Raw genomic sequence first — 18,715 nt, forward strand, 5'->3', positions numbered from 1 at the left:
TATGAATTTCATAAAGTTTTTGATAGCTGAATAGTATTCCATTTTGTAGATGTACCAAATTTTCTGTATCCATTCCTCTGTTGAAGGACATCTGGGTTCTTTCCAGCTTCTGGCTATTATAAATTAGACTGCTGTGAACATAGTGGAGCATGTGTCTTTGTTATATGTTGGAACATCTTTTGGGTATATGCCCAAGAGAGGTATAGCTGTGTCCTCAGGTAGTGCAATGTCCAATTTTCTGAGGAACCTCCAGACTGATTTCCAGAATGGTTGTACCAGTTTGCAATCTCACCAACAATGGAGGAGTGTTCCTCTTTCTCCACATCCTCACCAGCATCTACTGTCACCTGAGTTTTTGATCTTAGCCATCCTGACTGGTGTGAGGTGGAATCTCAGGGTTGTTTTGATTTGCATTTCCCTCATGACTAAAGATGTCAAATATTTCTTTAGGTGCTTCTCAGCCATTTGACATTCCTCAGCTGTGAATTCTTTGTTTAGCTCTGAACCCCATTTTTTAATATGGTTATTTGTCTCCCTGCAGTCTAACTTAGTGAGATCTTTGTATATTTTCAATATAAAAAATCTGTTGTAGGATTGGTAAAAATCTTTTCCCAATCTGTTGGTTGCCGTTTTGTCCTAACCACAGGGTCCTTTGCTTTACAGAAGCTTTGTAGTTTTATGAGACCCCATTTGTCAATTCTTGGTCTTAGAACATAAACCATTGGTGTTTTGTTCAGGAAATTTTCTCCAGTGCCCATGTGTTCGAGATGCTTCCCCACTTTTTCTTCTATTAGTTTGAGTGTATCTGGTTTGATGTGGAGGTCCTTGATCCACTTACTTAAGCTTTGTTCAGGGTGATAAGCATGGATCGATTTGCATTCTTCTACATGCTGACCTCCAGCTGTACCAGCACCATTTGGTGAAAATGCTATCTTTTTTTCCATTGGATGGTTTTGGCTCCTTTGTCAAAAATCAAGTGACCATAGGTGTGTGGGTTCATTTCTTGGTCTACAATTCTATTCCACTGATCTATCTGACTGTCTCTGTACCAATACCATACAGTTTTTATCACTATTGCTCTGTAATACTGCTTGAGTACAGGGGTAGTGATTCCCCCAGAAGTCCTTTTATTGTTGAGGATAGTTTTAGCTATCCGGGGTTTTTTGTTATTCCAGATGAATTTGCAAATTATTCTGTCTAACTCTCTGAAGAATTGGATTGGAATTTTGATGGGGATTGCATTGAATCTGTAGACTGCTTTTAGTAAAATGGCCATTTTTACTATAATATACCTGCCAATCTATGAGCATGGGAGATCTTCCCATCTTCTGAGATCTTTTTCAATTTCTTTCTTCAGAGGCTTGAAGTTCTTATCATACAGATCTTTCACTTGCTTGGTTAAAGTCACACCGAGCTATTTTATATTATTTGGGACTATTATGAAGGGTGTCATTTCCCTAATTTCTTTCTCAACTTGTTTCTCTTTTGTGTAGAGGAAGGCTACTCATTTATTTGAGTTAATTTTATACCCAGCCGCTTTGCTGAAGGTGTTATCAGCTTTAGTAGTTCTCTGGTGGAACTTTTGGGATCACTTAAATATACTGTCATATCTTCTGCAAATAGTGATATTTTGACTTCTTCCTTTCCAATCTGTATCCCATTGATCTCCTTTTTTTGCCTGATTGCTCTGGCTAGGACTTCAAGAACTATATTGAATAAGTAGGGAGGGAGTGGGCAGCCTTGTCTAGTCCCTGATTTTAGTGGGATTGCTTCAAGTTTCTCTCCATTTAGTTTAATGTTAGCAGCTGGTTTGCTGTATATGGCTTTTATTATGTTTAGGTATGGGCCTTGAATTCCTGTTCATTCCAGGACTTTTATCATGAAGGGGTGTTGAATTTTGTCAAATGCTTTCTCAGCATCTAATGAAAGGATCATGTAGTTTTTATCTTTCAGTTTGTTTATATGGTGGATTACGTTGGTAGTTTTCTGTATATTAAACCTGCATGCCTGGGATGAAGCCTACTTGATCATGATGGATGATTGTTTTGATGTGCTCTTGGATTCAGTTTGCCAGAATTTTATTGAGTATTTTTGTGTCGATATTCATAAGGGAAATTGTTCTGAAGTTCTCTTTCTTTGTTGGGTCTTTGTGTGGTTTAGGTATAAGAGTAATTGTGGCTTCATAGAAGGAATTCGGTAGTGCTCCATCTGTTTCAATTTTGTGGAATAGTTTGGATAATATTGGTACGAGGTCTTCTATGAAGGTCTGATAGAATTCTGCACTAAACCCGTCTGGACCTGGGCTCTTTTTGGTTGGGAGACCTTTAATGACTTCTTCTATTTCCTTAGGAGTTATGGGGTTGTTTAACTGGTTTATCTGTTCCTGATTTAACTTCGGTACCTGGTATCTGTCTAGGAAATTGTCTATTTCCTGCAGATTTTCAAGTTTTGTTGAATATAGGCTTTTATAGTAGGATCTGATGATTTTTTGAATTTCCTCTGAATCTGTAGTTATGTCTCCCTTTTCATTTCTGACTTTGTTAATTTGGACACACTCTGTGTGTCTTCTCGTTATTCTGGCTAAGGCTTTATCTACCTTGTTGATTTACTCAAAGAACCAACTTTTGGTTCTGTTGATTCTTTCTATGGTTCTTTTTGTTTCTACTTGGTTGATTTCAGCTCTGAGTTTGATTATTTCCTGCCTTCTCCTCCTCCTGGGTGTATTTGCTTCTTTTTGTTCTAGAGCTTTTAGGTGTACTGTCAAGCTGCTGATATATGCTCTCTCCTGTTTCTTTCTGCAGGCACTCGGAGCTATGAGTTTTCCTCTTAGCAAGGATAGCTCCTTCTTATCATTCAGGTACCTAACTCACTGTTTTGTCCTGCATGAGCTTCTTTGGCTTTTGTCTCAAAGGTGCTCACTGTCCTCTGCATCAGTTTTTAATCTACTAAGGTGTGTGCTTTCTAAGAGCACTTACAAGTTATTTTACTTATGTCACTAAGGTTTATAGTGTGCCTTCTCCCAATCTAAGATAAACTTAACCAGAACAAGCAAATGTAGCAGGGTTATGCTTACCAGAATGGTTGACAAACAGTTACCTATTAATCACCCCCAGGGCTTAATAGATAGATGATATCACACACTTTACTCATACAAAGTATATTGTTCTTGTTAGGTGTGCTTTGTCAACCTACATATACCTGGGAAGAGTCAATTTGAATTTTAAAAAAGCCTCCATCAGAATGACCTGTAGGCAAGTCTGTAGTGCATTGTGTTGTTTAATGATGGATGTGGAGATGACCTGCCCACTGTGGGCACTGCAACCCCTAGACAGGTGGGCCTCAGTTGTACAAGTAGGTTGACCAAGCCTTTAGAAGCAGGCCAGTAGGCAATGTTGCTCTGTGGCTTCTACTTCAGCTCCTACCCCCACATTCCTGCTTTGACTTCCCATAGTAATGGAGTGTGATCTGAGAACTATAAGGTGAAATAAAGTCTTTCCACCCAAAGTTGCTTTTGGACACTGGGTTTTATCACATGCATAAATATCCTAACTAAGACATGCATTATCCAGTGGTTTATCCAGAGATACTGAAAAGGGAAATACCACTACAGATAGTTTCAAATGACTGTACATCCCAGCACTTGGGAGGTAGAGTCAGGAGGAGCAGGAATTCAGGGTCATACTTGGTCTACATAGTGTTGGAGGTCAGTCTGGGATATCTGATCCTTTCTTAGAAAAAAGAGAGAGAACGTAACAGTGAATTAAATGACATTTTGATTAACATTACTCATCAACTCTTCCCTTCTGCTTCAACAGATTTGTAAATGTGAATTTTGCATAAACAGAATAATCATTTAGCATAGCAATTTCAAGGTCCCTGCAACAAATCCTAAGCTACAACTTTTTTCGTAGAAAGCATTGATATTTATGCTTGCTTCTATTTCCATCCCCAACACATACATACACATCCTCACACACACACACACACACACACACACACACACACACACACACACTCATTAATACACACACACACACACACACACACACACAATCATTTAGTGTACCTAGAATAAATAGTCTTGATGATTAGAGATTAAAGAGAGAAGTTGGCTGGATAGTTTGGGTTAACAAGACAACAAAAGCCACTGACCAAGCTTTGAAAATGGCTACATAACTCTGTTAATTCCTCCCATTTTCTTAGTCATTATTAAAAAAAATGCATAACTTTTTCTTACTTTCCATCTGTCTTTCAGATAATGGCTGACATCTAGGCATGTTCTCTATGACACTCCAGGCTGGCCTACTCTTTCTGAAGCTCTCCACCTCCCACTACGCTGGTGTTTGCTGCCACAGGGCTGCTTGCTGATCTCCACTGCTGAGCATCCCAGCCTAACTCAAAAGGCAGGAACTGCTTCCTCTCTCCTTTCTCCACAGATTCTCTCCCAAAGCTCCTCGGTGCATACTCTACTATGGTTTACAACTTGCTTGCCCTTCTTTCTTCTCCCAAACTCTAATAAAAATTGTCTTTGAGGTTCCCCTGAGTCCATTTTTAAATTCTCTTATTAATGAGACTAATCCCAAAGAGGGGGCCTTAATTTGTCAGAAATGCAGGGTGCCCAAAGGAGAGGTGCCTAAACCTACAGTTAACACCACCACAAGCAAGCAGTACCCATCTAATTTGGAGTTACGGATATCTGACTATAATGTTAAAGGCTCTGGGATTATCTCCCCGCTCCCTGAACTCTATTCTAACCTGTGTGCATGACCAAGCTTTATTTTGGTTGAGAAATTTCAATTAGAGAAAACAAGACAGAAGCCTGGGAACATCAATATGGAGAGAATGCAATATTTTCACAGCTGAAACTGTCTCAGTATAGAAGAATACCAAATCTTTTGTCTATGAATATTATTACAAAAGAATCAGCCCTACCAATAAGTTTTTCTTCAGTTTCAAAGCTCTTTCTCCCTGAACACACACACACACACACACACACACACACACACACAGAGAGAGAGAGAGAGAGAGAGAGAGAGAGAGAGAGAGAGAGAGAGAGAAGGGGGGGGGAGTAAGCTTGGCTTACTGGAATGCTGGGAAAGCCATCACTAAAAGGCCTGCTTTTAATAAATCTGATTTCAATGTTGGCATGGTATCCAAAATGTAATTTTCCCAAGAGAGAATTAACCACTCAGATAATGCATAGAAAATTACACTAGGAACTTAATGATTCTTTTGTAATTCTAACTCTAAATTAACATACAGATTAACATACAAATGCAAACAAGATTAACCTATTGCATGTAGTAATCTTAAAATGCTATATATTACTGAAATTTTTGTCTCCTAAACATGAGGATTGGATGTTCACATCAGTGAGTGACATTCCTCCCTCACACCTTGTTCTGATGTCACACGTTACCCATCTGATGTGAAAAAAGAAATGGTTCTAAGAAGGACACTCTATAAATAAATCTAAAATCCATATCCAATAGGCAGTAAAACTTAGGGCAAGAGTACATAAAGCAACATGTTCAGAACCCTGCTTCATTGTGCTACGTTAAATATGCATTTAATATACATATATATTAATATACATACATATATATGGCAGGCTATGTGACATGTGAATAAATTAATAAATTTCCATCATAATTCAGAGGTGGAAAGCAGGCTATATGATTACCTAAGCTGTAGTAAATATATGTGACATGGTACATTACAGCTGGTGTGATAGAAAACACCTGATCAGTAATCCCTACATGGGACCCAGACACAGGAGGATCACTATGAGCTTGAAGTCAGCCTAGACTCCATAAAGAGAAGCAGGGAATCCTGGCTCTGCTGTTAAGTAGCCGTCCCTCAAAACAAAACGTGATGTAGCTACTGCCTCCAGATTGAACCCGTCCTTTCTGAAGGAAAAAACTTGAGTCATAAGACCCAGGAAACTAATGAAACTCACAAGGCTCAGGAAACTCCAAGTTACAAGATTCACAAACCCTTCTCCAAGCAGTAATCTATCAGAGAGAAGATGTTCCACTGGGCCTGACGGCAAGTTGTACAGGGAGCTCCAGGCAGACAGTTTTCTTGAGTGGTCACCAGTGCTTAGACAGGTTTTTTTGGTGATGCAGATGCCTTTGAGTCATTCACACTTCTGCAAATAACCCCTCATTCCTGCTACTCTCAGTAACCCCAGTAAACGCACTAGTCCAATAAAAGACATTGAAATAGAAGAGTGGTCTTTGGTTTGTCATGTGTGCCCTACCTGGGATGAAGAGACATTTGTTCCTGGCTCCCCAGGAAAAGTTATAACACCGAAAGAAAAACAACTTTAGTATTATTTCTAGTCTAACAATCTCCATGTACTCGGTTCCTTCTATATTCGGAGCTCAATGCAATCTTCAGTTTTTAAGTCAAATAAAGGGGAAAAAAACCCACACACACTGGGAGTTGAAAGCAATCAGCTCTGTGTCTGTCTTTATCCTGTAAGTTGGTACAGGACCTGCAGTGCAAATAATAGCACACCGTAGTGGAAAGCAGAGATAATGTCTACATTTATCCAAGGAGAATTGAAACGTGAGGCCAACTCCATGTTTATCAGCGCAGTGGGTCTACCAGCCCAAATCACTTCAATCCCCACCTAACCCACACTAATAACCCTTCCCAGTCTCTCAGCCTCAGCTTATTGACCCCTTCTAACCCGCTGCTCTCAGCTGTTCAACTCTGCCACACCTTGGACCTTATCATCATACAGAAACATTACAGGGAGAAGCTTATGAAAACCCTCTGGGATGGGGTATATGCATACAGTGGACCATACCTATAATCCCTTCACTAGCGAGACAGAAGCAGGAGGATTACTCCAAGCTCCAGGGAAGCCGGGCTATATGGAGACACTCTTTCAAATAAACAGCAGCAACAAAACCCCTCAGGAATGGCTTTAATCATTAGTTTATTGAATTAGCCATCCATTTTTATTTTGAATTTACAGCCCTATGCCCACCTACTCCTCAGTCCCTACCAGTTGCCTCTCTATCAAGTCAAGATACTGTTCAGTCATTTCAAAACAGTATTCTTGTGTTCAGGGACTAGGTCTCTAGTTCCCAGAGTCTCTTTCTGCCTTCCCTCTAAGCTGGCAAATTCCACCCCTCTGGTATGAAGGGCAAAATGATACAAAACCAATCAATGATTCATTTCTTTTACTTGTCTGTTTAATCGATACCTACTGAGCTATAAGTACGAGCAACAAATAACCATATTGCTATTTGGAAATTCGTTTTTAAAGTGGCTTATCGTTTTAAGAATTTTCTAAAAATATTTCAAACACTGGAGCATACAGACATCCCTTGCACAGTTCCCGTTGCTCTGTAGGCTCCCTGTGCTTGTTCAGTGGCTGACACTGTCGTGACCATTCAACACCACTTCGTTTCTATCACAACATGAGCACCTCTGGCTCTCCACTTACTTTCATTCCTGTGAGAATTTGATCTCTCTCTCTCTCTCTCTCTCTCTCTCTCTCTCTCTCTCTCTCTCTCTCTCAACTGTATTCTTCTACCTAGGCTCTTTGTACCTCTAGTTTAACATATCCACTCTACTATGCTTTGTGCTAGGGACATATACTTAAATGGAGCACTGAGCTGTCTCTAAAGAGCTCACTGACTAGTAGAGAAATAAAAGTCTAAGTGTGCCTGTGCGTGTGCATATGTGTGTGCATATGTGTGTGCATACGCCACACACACACATGGTGGTAATCATTTCCTTTCTAATCTCAAACATGTTTGAAAGTAACAGCATCCATGAAAAGAAATTAATAGACTGAAATGAGTTAATGAAGGTTAAGACAACTTTAAAAAAAAAGACTTAGTGACATTTCTTATTTATTAATCAATGTAACCTAGGTCGGTGCTATTTTAATTAATTCTCACAGCAATTCTGTGAGGAGGAAATAATGTTATTATCTCCCTTCACACATGAAGAAACAGGCAGAGAAAGATGATCGCCTATATTCCAGCTTAGAAGTAATGGCATTGGGGTACAAAGATCTTTGACCCTAGATCTGTGTCCTAACTACAATATGTTGGTGAGAAAGGCACCTCCCCTGCTCTGTCTTCCCATTGCCCACTGCCTTCCTCCTTTGCTTCCTAACTGAGGGCATTCGTCTACCTTTCTTTCACGGTCCCACTTCTCTAGCCATGTGTCATCCCTCAGCAACTGATGTTCACAGTGCACTTCCTACAAACTTCCACAGGTCATGTGGAGGTGGATGAAGGGTAAACTCTACCTGCAGAGATCTCTACTTCTTTCCTGGGCTAAATACTCTCCTGCCTGTCAGAAAGGAAATGTCATTGCTCCTGTCCTTTTGTATAGGGCTGATGATCTCAATTGTGTGTGGAATCTGAATGGGGGTGGGGAAGCAAGCCATTGAGCAAGAGAGTAGAATGGTAGGTATCCTGACTGAGAGGAAAGAGGAAATGATAGGCCTAAGTCAAAAGGAGTAGAGTTCTAGATGTTGAAACACTTAGTGATTTGACGGATAGCAGGAACACTAAAGGAATAATATTCAGCATGTATTGTTCACTGAAAACTGGCAACCAAAATGACTAGATTTTAGGTACTCCTGTTAAAAAATAAGTAGGCTGAAGACACGTCACAGAGGGTAATAATAGTATGTATGGCTCTGGTAGATAACCCAAGTTCGGTTCCCTGCAACCAAGTTGGGCAGCTGTCAACGATCTGTAACTTCGGCTTCAGTTGAATTTGACGCTTCTGCCTACCGCAGGCCAGCATACCCACACAGGCACAAACAGGCAAGGTTTAATTTTAAATTTTAAAACCATGAAATTTTAAAAATAAAATATTTTTAATAAATAAATTAAAGGGGGAAGAGATGTGAAAGATTTACGTGTCTCTAACTATGTGTGTCTACGTCTCTATATGTAACACACACACACACACACACACACACACACACATATATATACTCATCTACCGAAACACAATATTGTACACATTAAAACCTATGCTAGACAAAATTCTTTCAAAACTAAGGATTAATCTATGTCACCTCAAAAGTGCCCCCATATATTGTTCAAATGGTACCAATGACTCCCCATTCTTCAAGTTCTGAAGCTATAATTGAAGCTGTCCTGACATTCATTCTCCCTCAAGCCACAAAACCTACTGAATATGCTTCCTCAGGAACTTCCAAATCTTTCCCACTTTATTATTAGTGATAACCTTTATCTTCATCTGCTTCCTCCAGTTCATTATGAACACTCCCCAGGCATGATTGAACCATCCTAAGTGGACAGATCTCCACTGCTCCTTTGAACGACTGTGGGGAGTAAAGCTCTCTAGTCTCAGCAATCCTCTCATAATCTCTACACCCGGGGAGAGTCACATGTCTGTTGAAGCAACATGTGCTGTCTGCTCTCCTCATAGACCTTAGTATATATAACTAACCATAGTATACATAGTAGACACAGGATAACTAATCTTCCCTGGTAATGTTGGAGCTAGCCTGAGCATTATGGCCTTATGTAATCGTATCAGTAGTGGGGTCATTCCCTGTCCCACATCTGTTTTCTCTTATTCTAGTAATAGAATTTCATTTTCCTTTAGGGAACTGCCCCTCCCCTTATGTCGGACTGCCAGCCGAGATCAACATTTCACTTGCTTCAAAGCTCAACACGTGGCTCAGGATGACCCATGAACCACTCTCCCCTTGGACAAATGACTGGCCCAAATGTGGGGTACATACCCCCATTCAATGATCAGAACACACTATCTTCCTTTTGGGGGTTTAATGCCACTGCTGGGTAAGAGAATTACTGAGAGTCACATGACCTTTGAGGTTTTGTGGAAGCCATTCGCCTGAGAGGGAAGCTAACAAGGGGAAGTGAAGAGTCACAGACATTAGCATCACCTCTGGCTTTTGAGCTAGGCAAGCCCGTAATCAGTCTTTAAAACAAGACAAAACAAAACAAAATTTGGCTGTAGAGGTTCAGAATTCACAATTCTTCACATAAAGAAGGCACATAAATGTCTACAAATTGACTAGGAGTCACACATGCCAATGTCCTTAGGTAAACCTCTACCTGGATTGTGAACACTACTAAGATTAAATCCTTTAATATTTCTGTAATAGAACAAAAAGCATTGTAATTAATGGAAGTTAGTTTGGCTCATGATAGGTTCTATTTAAAAGAAAAATAGAGACCACATAAATTCTGTAAAAAATATCATCTGCTATTTTCAGAACTGTGGGATGAGATAGGTAAAACTGTTTCAACTGATAAATTTCCTGTGTCCTCAACTGCTTGCCATTGTGTATTTAAGTGCCATGAGTTGGGTTCTGGACACCTGACCCCAAGAAGATTCCCTCTGTGTTCCTTACAGGCCTACAATGTTTCACATTTTACTTCCTCACTCTTATTTAATGTACATTCACAGTGGGGTGAAATTGAGAAGCTGACATTTTGATTTTGCAACACCTATGTTGTACATAATTGGTAAACACAAGGCCTATCCAACCAGGAGACTGGAAGGCTTAGCGCTGATCAGGTTTTTAAAAAAGTATAGACTACGTAAATTCTGTAAAAAATGTCACCTTTTGTTTTGAGCCTCAAGGAGGCTCAAAACTGTATTCATGGCTCTTAGGCAAAAGTTTAGGTAGCCCTCAGTATCCTCTTAGGGAAATCAGGTACAATGCTGTCTATTCTTCCATTTGTCCCCAGTTACATCCCAAAGGAAAATCACAATGATTTCACTCCCCAAAGCACCAGCCACCACAATATCCATTCATTTTCCTTGGAGCAGAATCTGTCACTTTTTAGGGTCCTTAGAAAACATAAAATGCTTTTAGTGCATTATTCATCTTCCCTATCCGTACTTCTGATTTTAGCAACCTCCCTAAATGTGCTAAGCAGTGGTACCCTAATTTAGAAATAAGGGACAGAGGGTCAGGTTAGTTAGGAAAAGAACACACACACACACACACACACACACACACACACACACACACACACACGTACACACATAGACACACACATACACTCCTACTCTTGTTTTCTTCCTGTTCTCATTGTTCTCCCAAGACTCACTCAAATCAACACACTTATTGATGTTAATTGCTCCCTTTGGTACTCTCAGGTGTAGAGATGTGTACTATGGAAACTAATGAGAACACTACACAAGTAACTTCACTCTTAACTGTGTGCAAAAGCGAAAATAGACAAATACACAAGCATCACTGTGCGCATGCATCTTCTAGCATGCGTGAATGTCTGTAGGTATCCATTTTTATCACACAGGAAGCCAATGTCCACTTGTCCCTGAAGCAACCTGAGGGGACTGAGTAATGTGGTTGCAAAACAAAAGATACCTGGAGATGGTTCTGCCTTGGAAAGAGTTCAGGCTCTGCTTCACAGAACTTGAACCAATAACACAAATACCCCTCCCATCCCAAGGGGTGTTTCTGGGTCAGGACTCCCTTTTTCTGGACATTTTCCCAGCATACGATGCTGCTTTCCTGGCTGACCTTTCAAGTTAAGACCTCTGGATGCAAGCCCATGAAAGACTGTGATAAGGGAAATCCAATGGCTTTGGGGCTTATAAGAGAAAAAAAGAAAGGAACAAGAAAAGGAAAGATTTTCAAAAGTTTAAACAGAACCCCAATGGAATCATATAAGTCATTCTTTGTCTATGAGGTTAATACAGCAGACCCCTCCACACACACACACACTCCATCATCATCATCAGGTCATGCATGGCCTTTGATGGCCTTTTCAGTCAAGGTTCCCCTGCTCTGGTTCAGTCTCATCATAAGAAACAGGCACGTGAAAGCAGCGAGCCAGGGCAGGACTAAGATTTTTGGGTGTGAAGGGCCATCCTGTGGAAGGCCAGGTATATCACCTAGGGACCAAAGTAACCATCCATTAACTCTCCTGTTTACGAAATGCCTACAGATCCATGAACACCCAGAACTCCCTCATCAACATTCATCAGCACTTAAGAATCCCATTATTCACAGGTCAAATTTCATCAGGAAATCAGGCAGCTTCATGACATCTTTGAGCAAAGTTCTTCCTGCTCAAGGTAATTTCCTGCTTACCTGAAAAGCCATCTGACTTTACCTGTATAGATAACATCTACTTTTAACATTAAGATTCGAGTAGGATTTTATGTAATGTGCTAAAATAAAACTCTTCATTATATAATTATTCTTCAGGCATTTTCAGTTTTAGAGAAAGGGTTGGGTAGCCCAGACTGGGCTCAAATTCATTCTATAGCTCAGGATGACCTTAACCTTCCAATCCATGCACCACTATGCCCAACTTATGTGGTGCTAGGGACTGACCTCAGTTCTCTGTACAATATTAGCAACTAAGTTACATCCCTAGCCCTTGTTCTTCACACAGTGCCTTTTCCTTCCTTCCATATCAAGCAAGCTTAGCCTATATTTAAGGCTACAAGCAAAGATTAATAAGAGAAGGTGGTGTGGTCCAGGGAAATCAGTTCTCATCTTTTAAGTTCAACATAAAACTGTTTTTAAACTGTCTTAAATGGTTAACTGAAATAGAAAATCATTCTCCCCGTGCACGAAACTCACCGAACTTAGCCACAACAAAATTCACTTTCCTGATGATACCTACATTTTGCATCTTCCATGTAAAAGAATGTCCTTCTTTCTCAATATCTAAATAACATTTAGGTCTTGCTTATTTCAACATTTCTCCTCTGGTTCGAATCCAACAAACTTTAACCGCAGGCCAATGTGCTGAGCTGAGCAGCACAGAGTTAACTCACTCTATTATCTCCAGATTTATCACTTTACAGACGAAGGCACAGGGGTGATATTAAGCTCAGTGACTCTCCCTCCTATAGCCTTGCTCATGGTCTCTGCCATCGTCACCACACCCATATGCTCTCTGGGGAAGCCCCCTGTAAAGCAACTCCCCAGGATAGCTCGCATTTGTCTTTATCCTTGAGGAGACCTGCTCAAGCTGTGCCATGGCTGCTGGTAAGTAAAATACTCTTGGTAACCTCACGCTTGGAATCGATGATTACACGCAATTCACAGAAGGATAAATACAGCAAGTACCCATTGCAAACCAACTCTTCAGAAGAGACTTTGCCCTGTAGTCAAATGGTCAGAGTTTTATTCCTCTCTATACAGATTTATTATTCCTACAATTGATCATATGCATCTGGTCTTACTCCTTTACATGTCAGTTCCCTAACCAGTACACTGTTAGCCCAAAGACTCAGAGAATAAAGGCTTCTTCTTTTTCAACCAAGCAGGCCAACAGCCATGTATATCTCTTACCTTTAGGCATCCCACCAGAGCAGCGGTTCTCAATCTTCCTAATGCTATGACCCTTTAATACAGTTCCTCATGATGTGGTGATCCCTACCATAAATTATTTTCATCGCTACTTCATAAATATAATTTTGCTACTGTTATGAATCATAATGTAAATACCTTATATTTCTGACGCTTATAAGCAACCCCTGTACAAGGGTGGCTGGACTCCCCAAAAGGGTCTGTGACCCACAAATTGAGAAGCACTGTTATGGCGGCTGGCATTTCTACATACTCCGGGGGTTCCTAGTCGGAGCTTAGCCTGCCAACTGTAGGCATCACACAACTGACATAGCAAACAAAACTTGGCATTTGCTGACAAATTACCAACCACTAACAATGGTTAGAGCTAGGCATCACTTCAGAATTTTAAAGTATAGACGATTCATAAAATGAAATCATGTTATGAAAACCAAAGAAAGCATAATGCTATCTCCATAGCCACGAGCAACACAATCCTCATCACTGATCCCTTCTAGAAGTCCTTTGTGCTTGTCTGATTGCTTCTCCTGTTACTCTGAACATCCTATCTACCCTGAACAGAAAAGGGTTTTCTGCAGACATCTCCAAGCCCGAAACCTTACCTTCAAATGCTAACATGCTACATACAACACTGCATAGATATTCTTTCTAAGAAAACAGTCAATGTTGTGGTTTTAGTGTGGTGAAAATTCACCACCTTCTTAGCCTAGACTATCATAGTGAAGACACACACACACACACACACACACACACACACACAGAGTTCTTGTTCTAACTTGTGACACATGTGATAACACCCCCATCCTCAGCACAACTGGGTAAAATCTCAAAAACATTCCAGAGACATTTGCAAATTATTTACTGCCCTAAGCTGAACCACATCTGGTTTATTGCTGGGAAGAAAGAATAACAAAGGATGTCTAAAGTGTTAAAAGGTCAGTGCAGTAAAGGATGAATAAGATAAGAAATACCTCTGCCCTTACAGTGCCATGATCTTACACACAGGAACTCAATTTACCACGCCTAAGACTCAAGCAAAGCTTATGCCCCTTTGATCCGCAGGGAAATGTTTTACACTGTACAATAGCAGATCTTTTTACACTAGCTATTGCATCAATTCATTGGTCCTCTGTAACTACTGGCAGGGCTGTATTTCCACAGCAGGGTTGTAAAAAAAAAAAACTACACGAAGTAGTATTTATTTCCTGTTATGTATATATAAACTTTCTTAGTAATCTCCGTAACACGAAAAGCTGTGGACCCTCACTATAAAGGCTTTTGTAAAAAATCCATAGAGGCTATAGGACTTTAATATGTTTGCTTGTTTGAAGTGGATGAGAGAGCAGTTCTCCCCACTGACTAGAGGCTCTTGGATTCTTCAATCTAAGTTCTATTCTGAGTCTAGGAGGACAGAAGTCTCCCTACTGCAAGTTAAGAACCATTCTAGTATCAACAAATCCAGGTCCTTCTAAACTAAATATTAGTGAACCATGACTGGATATTTGCGTCCAGTGTATTGAACTACCCAATTCAGGAGGGATGGGGGGGATTTCACTTCTGCACATTGGGTGGAAGGATTCTCTAATCAGTAAGAAGCACAGAAGAGCCAGCCTGAACCAGAATCTTAGGTTCCCACTGTGCCTTTGTATGTGGGGAATCATCTCCTGTTCCAATTTCTTGATCCCTCGTATGTCAAATGTGCACGAAGGTTGTTTCTGAAATTAAGAAATACGTGTGATTTTGAGAACTTAGCCTCCCCATTACAGCTGGCATAGAAGCTGCTTAATGCTGGCTGAACTGAAAACATCTCCTGAAAGAGTTGAGATTTTCCCCTTGGCACTGCTGAGGTATATATATTTCGTGCTCAACTGTAAAAAGACCCGGCATGGACTCTGTATCTTTCACAGAAGAGAAACTCCAACAGAACTCCAGGAGGCAATTCTCCTGCAGGTGACTAGTGCTCTGGCAACAAAATCTGGCTGGGTGCCCTAAATTCTTTAGGGGACCAAAGAAAGGGTGGGGAATGGGATATAAACCATGCCCCTTGCCCTGGTCTCAGCCCTCCACTGAACTGGCTTCTCTGGAAGCCATCCTCCCTATGGGAGGGAGGGTAAAGAGCAAGACCTCGCCTGCCCTCTTGTCCTCTGAACCCTCACAGCTGCTTCCCGGCTTATTACTAGAAGCAGGACCAGGAGCTCTGCTCCTGACAGCTCGCCCCAGTGGCCTGAGCCAGGCGAGGACTCTCCACCCATCCTGCCATCCTAGGCGTGGAGTTCAAAGGAAAAGGTTCTCAGAAGCCATCTGTGCCCTCTTGCTTCAGCAGCATTAATGGGCACCCTCTTGCCCCGCGGCCTTGAAGCACTATGTGAACGCCCCCAAATGCCTCTATGGCCCTCCCACCTTGGCTCTACACCCAACCCTAGTCTGCTAAGAGCCGCGGCAGGGCTCCCTCCTTGGATCAGTCCCAAAGAAGTTGTGAGGTTCTTACGAGGGGCATTTAACGGTGCCCTCTCCAGTCCCGTTTCTGGTAGGAACATGGGAAAGAGGACGAAATCCAGGCCATTGGGGCCATAATACAAATCGTTGGCGCTGCCAAAGGTCTCATATAAACGTATTGGCATTTCTCTCAGAATGGCAAATCGAATGAAAATCCACCAACAGCACCTCATCAAAACATTCCTGCCGCTCGCCACAACAGAATACCCCAGGTTTCACCAGTAGAAGATTCCCAAGTTCCCGGAGCCGAACACTCCAGCCGCTTTCAGTGTCTCCCAGGTCCCTCCCCGCCCAGCTCCGGGGGCCCATATTTGGATTCTGGCCAAAGGAGGCAGCAGCCAGGACCCCCCCTAAATCCATGGGTCCCTCCCCGTGTCCCGCCCCCTTCCTCTCTCCCCACCACCTCCCGACCAGGCGCTGCACTCCAAGCTCTCCAGAGCCCAGCAGTCCCGTGGCTCAAGAGGTTAATCCAGGTTTTCTCTCCTAGTTAGAGCCAGGGGCGTCTCACACCTTGGCCTCCCAAAGGTCTCAACCTTCCCTGCCACAACCACTCGCAGGAGTATTTCTTCAAGCTAAAGAGCGCTTCTGGACTTTCCAGGTCCAAAGGTTCAGACCAGTCTGAACCTGTCCAGGGGCACTCCATATTTTCCTACCTGTCCCTCTTTGCTTGTAAAAACAAATTAAACAGGGATCCCAGTAACTTCGGGGCATGTGTGTAACTGTGCAAGGAGCGCGAAGCCCAGAGCATCGCCCTAGAGTTCGGGCCGCAGCTGCAGAAACACATCTGGAAAAGGGGGAGGGGTCGAAGCGGAGGGGACAAGAAGCCCCCAAACGACTAGTTTCTGGGTGCAGAGTCTGTGCCACCGGGGGTTAGTTACCTGTCCTACGTTGATGAATCCGTACTTGCTGGCTATGCGGTCTGCCTCCGCGAATCCGCCGGCGATCTTCACTGCCCAGTGGTTGGTGTAGACGCGCGTCCGGCACACTGGGAGCAGACAGCCGGCGAGCAGTGCCAGCACGCACAGCAGATCCCGCCGTCCCGGGCGACAGCAGCGGCTCCCCCAGCCCCAGTCCATGGTCCCGGCGCTTCGCCGCCTTCGCCCGCCCGCTGGCTCGCGCGCTAAGCGGCGCGCACAACTAACTTCTCCGGCCTGGGCCGGCCGGGCGCGCAGCCTGGAGCGGTCGGTAGGAGGCAGAGAGCCCGGGAACGGAGCAGAGCTGCGAGCCCCTCGCAGGCTCTTAGACCATCCCTGGGGCAGCGGGTGCCGGGGTGACGGGCTCTGGGCCGGTGGGGTGGTTAAGCGATCGCTCCCCGGCTGGCACGAGAAGCGGCGGAGTGGGACTGGCGCCTCCGCCGCGGGCTCTCCCGGCTCCGCTCCAGGACTCTTCCTTTGCCTCTTGCTCCTCTTCGGCCCCGGAGCGCCGCAGAGACGACTGGCCCGAGCGCAGGCAGCGGCCGGGCGCCCCCTCTGCTGAACCCGGCTCCCAGTGCTCGCTCGCCCGCTCGCTGCGCTCCCTCCGGCTGCGAGCGCGCGGGGACTGTGAGTGGCGACAGCAGCAGCGCCCGCTCCGCATAAATGACTCCCCCACCCCCGGGAGCACCCCTCCTTTCCCACATCTCCCTCCTCCTCTACTCCTCCGCCCTCACGAGCGGGGCCTCAGCCAGGCGCCACCCAGGTCCTAGCGCCTCCCAATTCTCCCTGCTGTAACCTCCGGGGTCCGGGCAGGAAGGCCAGTCTCCCTCAAGGGTTGAGGGGAGAGTGCCTCCCGGGTCTTGATTTCTATCCTTTTTATTTCGCCAGGCTGGATTTGGATTAATTTTCCGTTACTCTGGAAAGTCTAGGGTTTACACGATAATGAGAGGGAAATATGGCAAAGATTCATTCATCCCGGCTCTAAATGCCCTGGACTAACTAAGCATTTTAAGGTCATTCTTGTCTCAATTGCCAAACAAATAACTTCTAGACTTTAACTTCGCTAATTCTTTATGCTTTTCAGTAACTGTTTATCTTATGCATTCTGCTCCCCGGAGAAGCTGCCACACAGGACAGTTAAGTCTCATCCACTCTTACAAAAGCCAAAGCCAAGAGTCTGTCGCCTGCTGACTTGGGAGATCAGCACTGGTACTCAGCAGCCACATCACAGGAGGGTGAAATTCCGTGCTTAGAGCTAGGAAAGATATTTCTATGAATATCTGCAATACCAGAGAACAGACAAGTGTTGGTTGCAAGGGAGTGGCCATTCATTTGTTGTGTCCTTATCTCCAAGGGCTTCATTTGCCTCAGCAAGGAGAGTTTCCCAACTTTCCAAGTAGGACGTGGGAGCAGTGGAGGAGAGTAAATATTAAAGGACCACAGAGGAAGTCAGATGAAATGCCATTACAGCACTGAGACTTTAGACACAGCAGGGGATGGTGGCTGGCCTTCTCCAACCTCTCTGTATTTTGCAGGTGAGGGGCCAAGGAGTGGTTTATTGTAAAAAGAAAAATTGGTCTTTATGAAAGGTTTGCCTAACCTTTAAAGAAGCAGCTGTCCTGAACGCTCCCATCCTTCCCCCTCCTCTTTCAGCCCTTATCTTTCTTCCTAAAGACTAGTTGGATGTGTCTGAGATTAACCCATCTCAGGATGATTTTATTGCCTGAAGGATACCTGTGAGCTTAAATCTACTAGCACCTTGGAACACACATTTTATGGTATTTCGCATATTGTATAAATATATTTTTCTTTCAAACAAACTCAAAATAACAATATCTGTACATTACAGATCGAGACGTAGATGTCAAAAACAGATACATTTTCCAGCATGTATTCTATTGGTGTTTTTATCTGGAGAGTTTAACACATCTGTCTTGAGGACCCGGTATATGATTCCTATCAG

General features: G+C 43.1%; 1 protein-coding gene and 1 pseudogene across 2 annotated transcripts in view; one reads left to right on the top strand and one right to left on the bottom strand.

Annotated features, from left to right (window-relative positions):
* The window catches only part of Pcsk5 (proprotein convertase subtilisin/kexin type 5), a 409,124-nt gene extending 391,745 nt beyond the window's left edge, over window positions 1-17,379 (bottom strand). For both annotated transcript variants that reach the window (XM_032891692.1, XM_032891693.1), the window contains exon 1: window positions 16,717-17,379. In XM_032891692.1, coding sequence (XP_032747583.1) covers window positions 16,717-16,914 — 198 coding nt within the window. In that variant the 5' untranslated portion in view covers window positions 16,915-17,379. The remainder of the gene's footprint in view (window positions 1-16,716) is intronic.
* LOC116895095 lies at window positions 5,333-5,429 on the top strand (annotated as a pseudogene).
* Window positions 17,380-18,715: the final 1,336 nt, after the last annotated feature.

This window comes from Rattus rattus, chromosome 2, assembly GCF_011064425.1.
Source record: "Rattus rattus isolate New Zealand chromosome 2, Rrattus_CSIRO_v1, whole genome shotgun sequence".
Taxonomy (NCBI): Eukaryota; Metazoa; Chordata; class Mammalia; order Rodentia; family Muridae; genus Rattus; species Rattus rattus.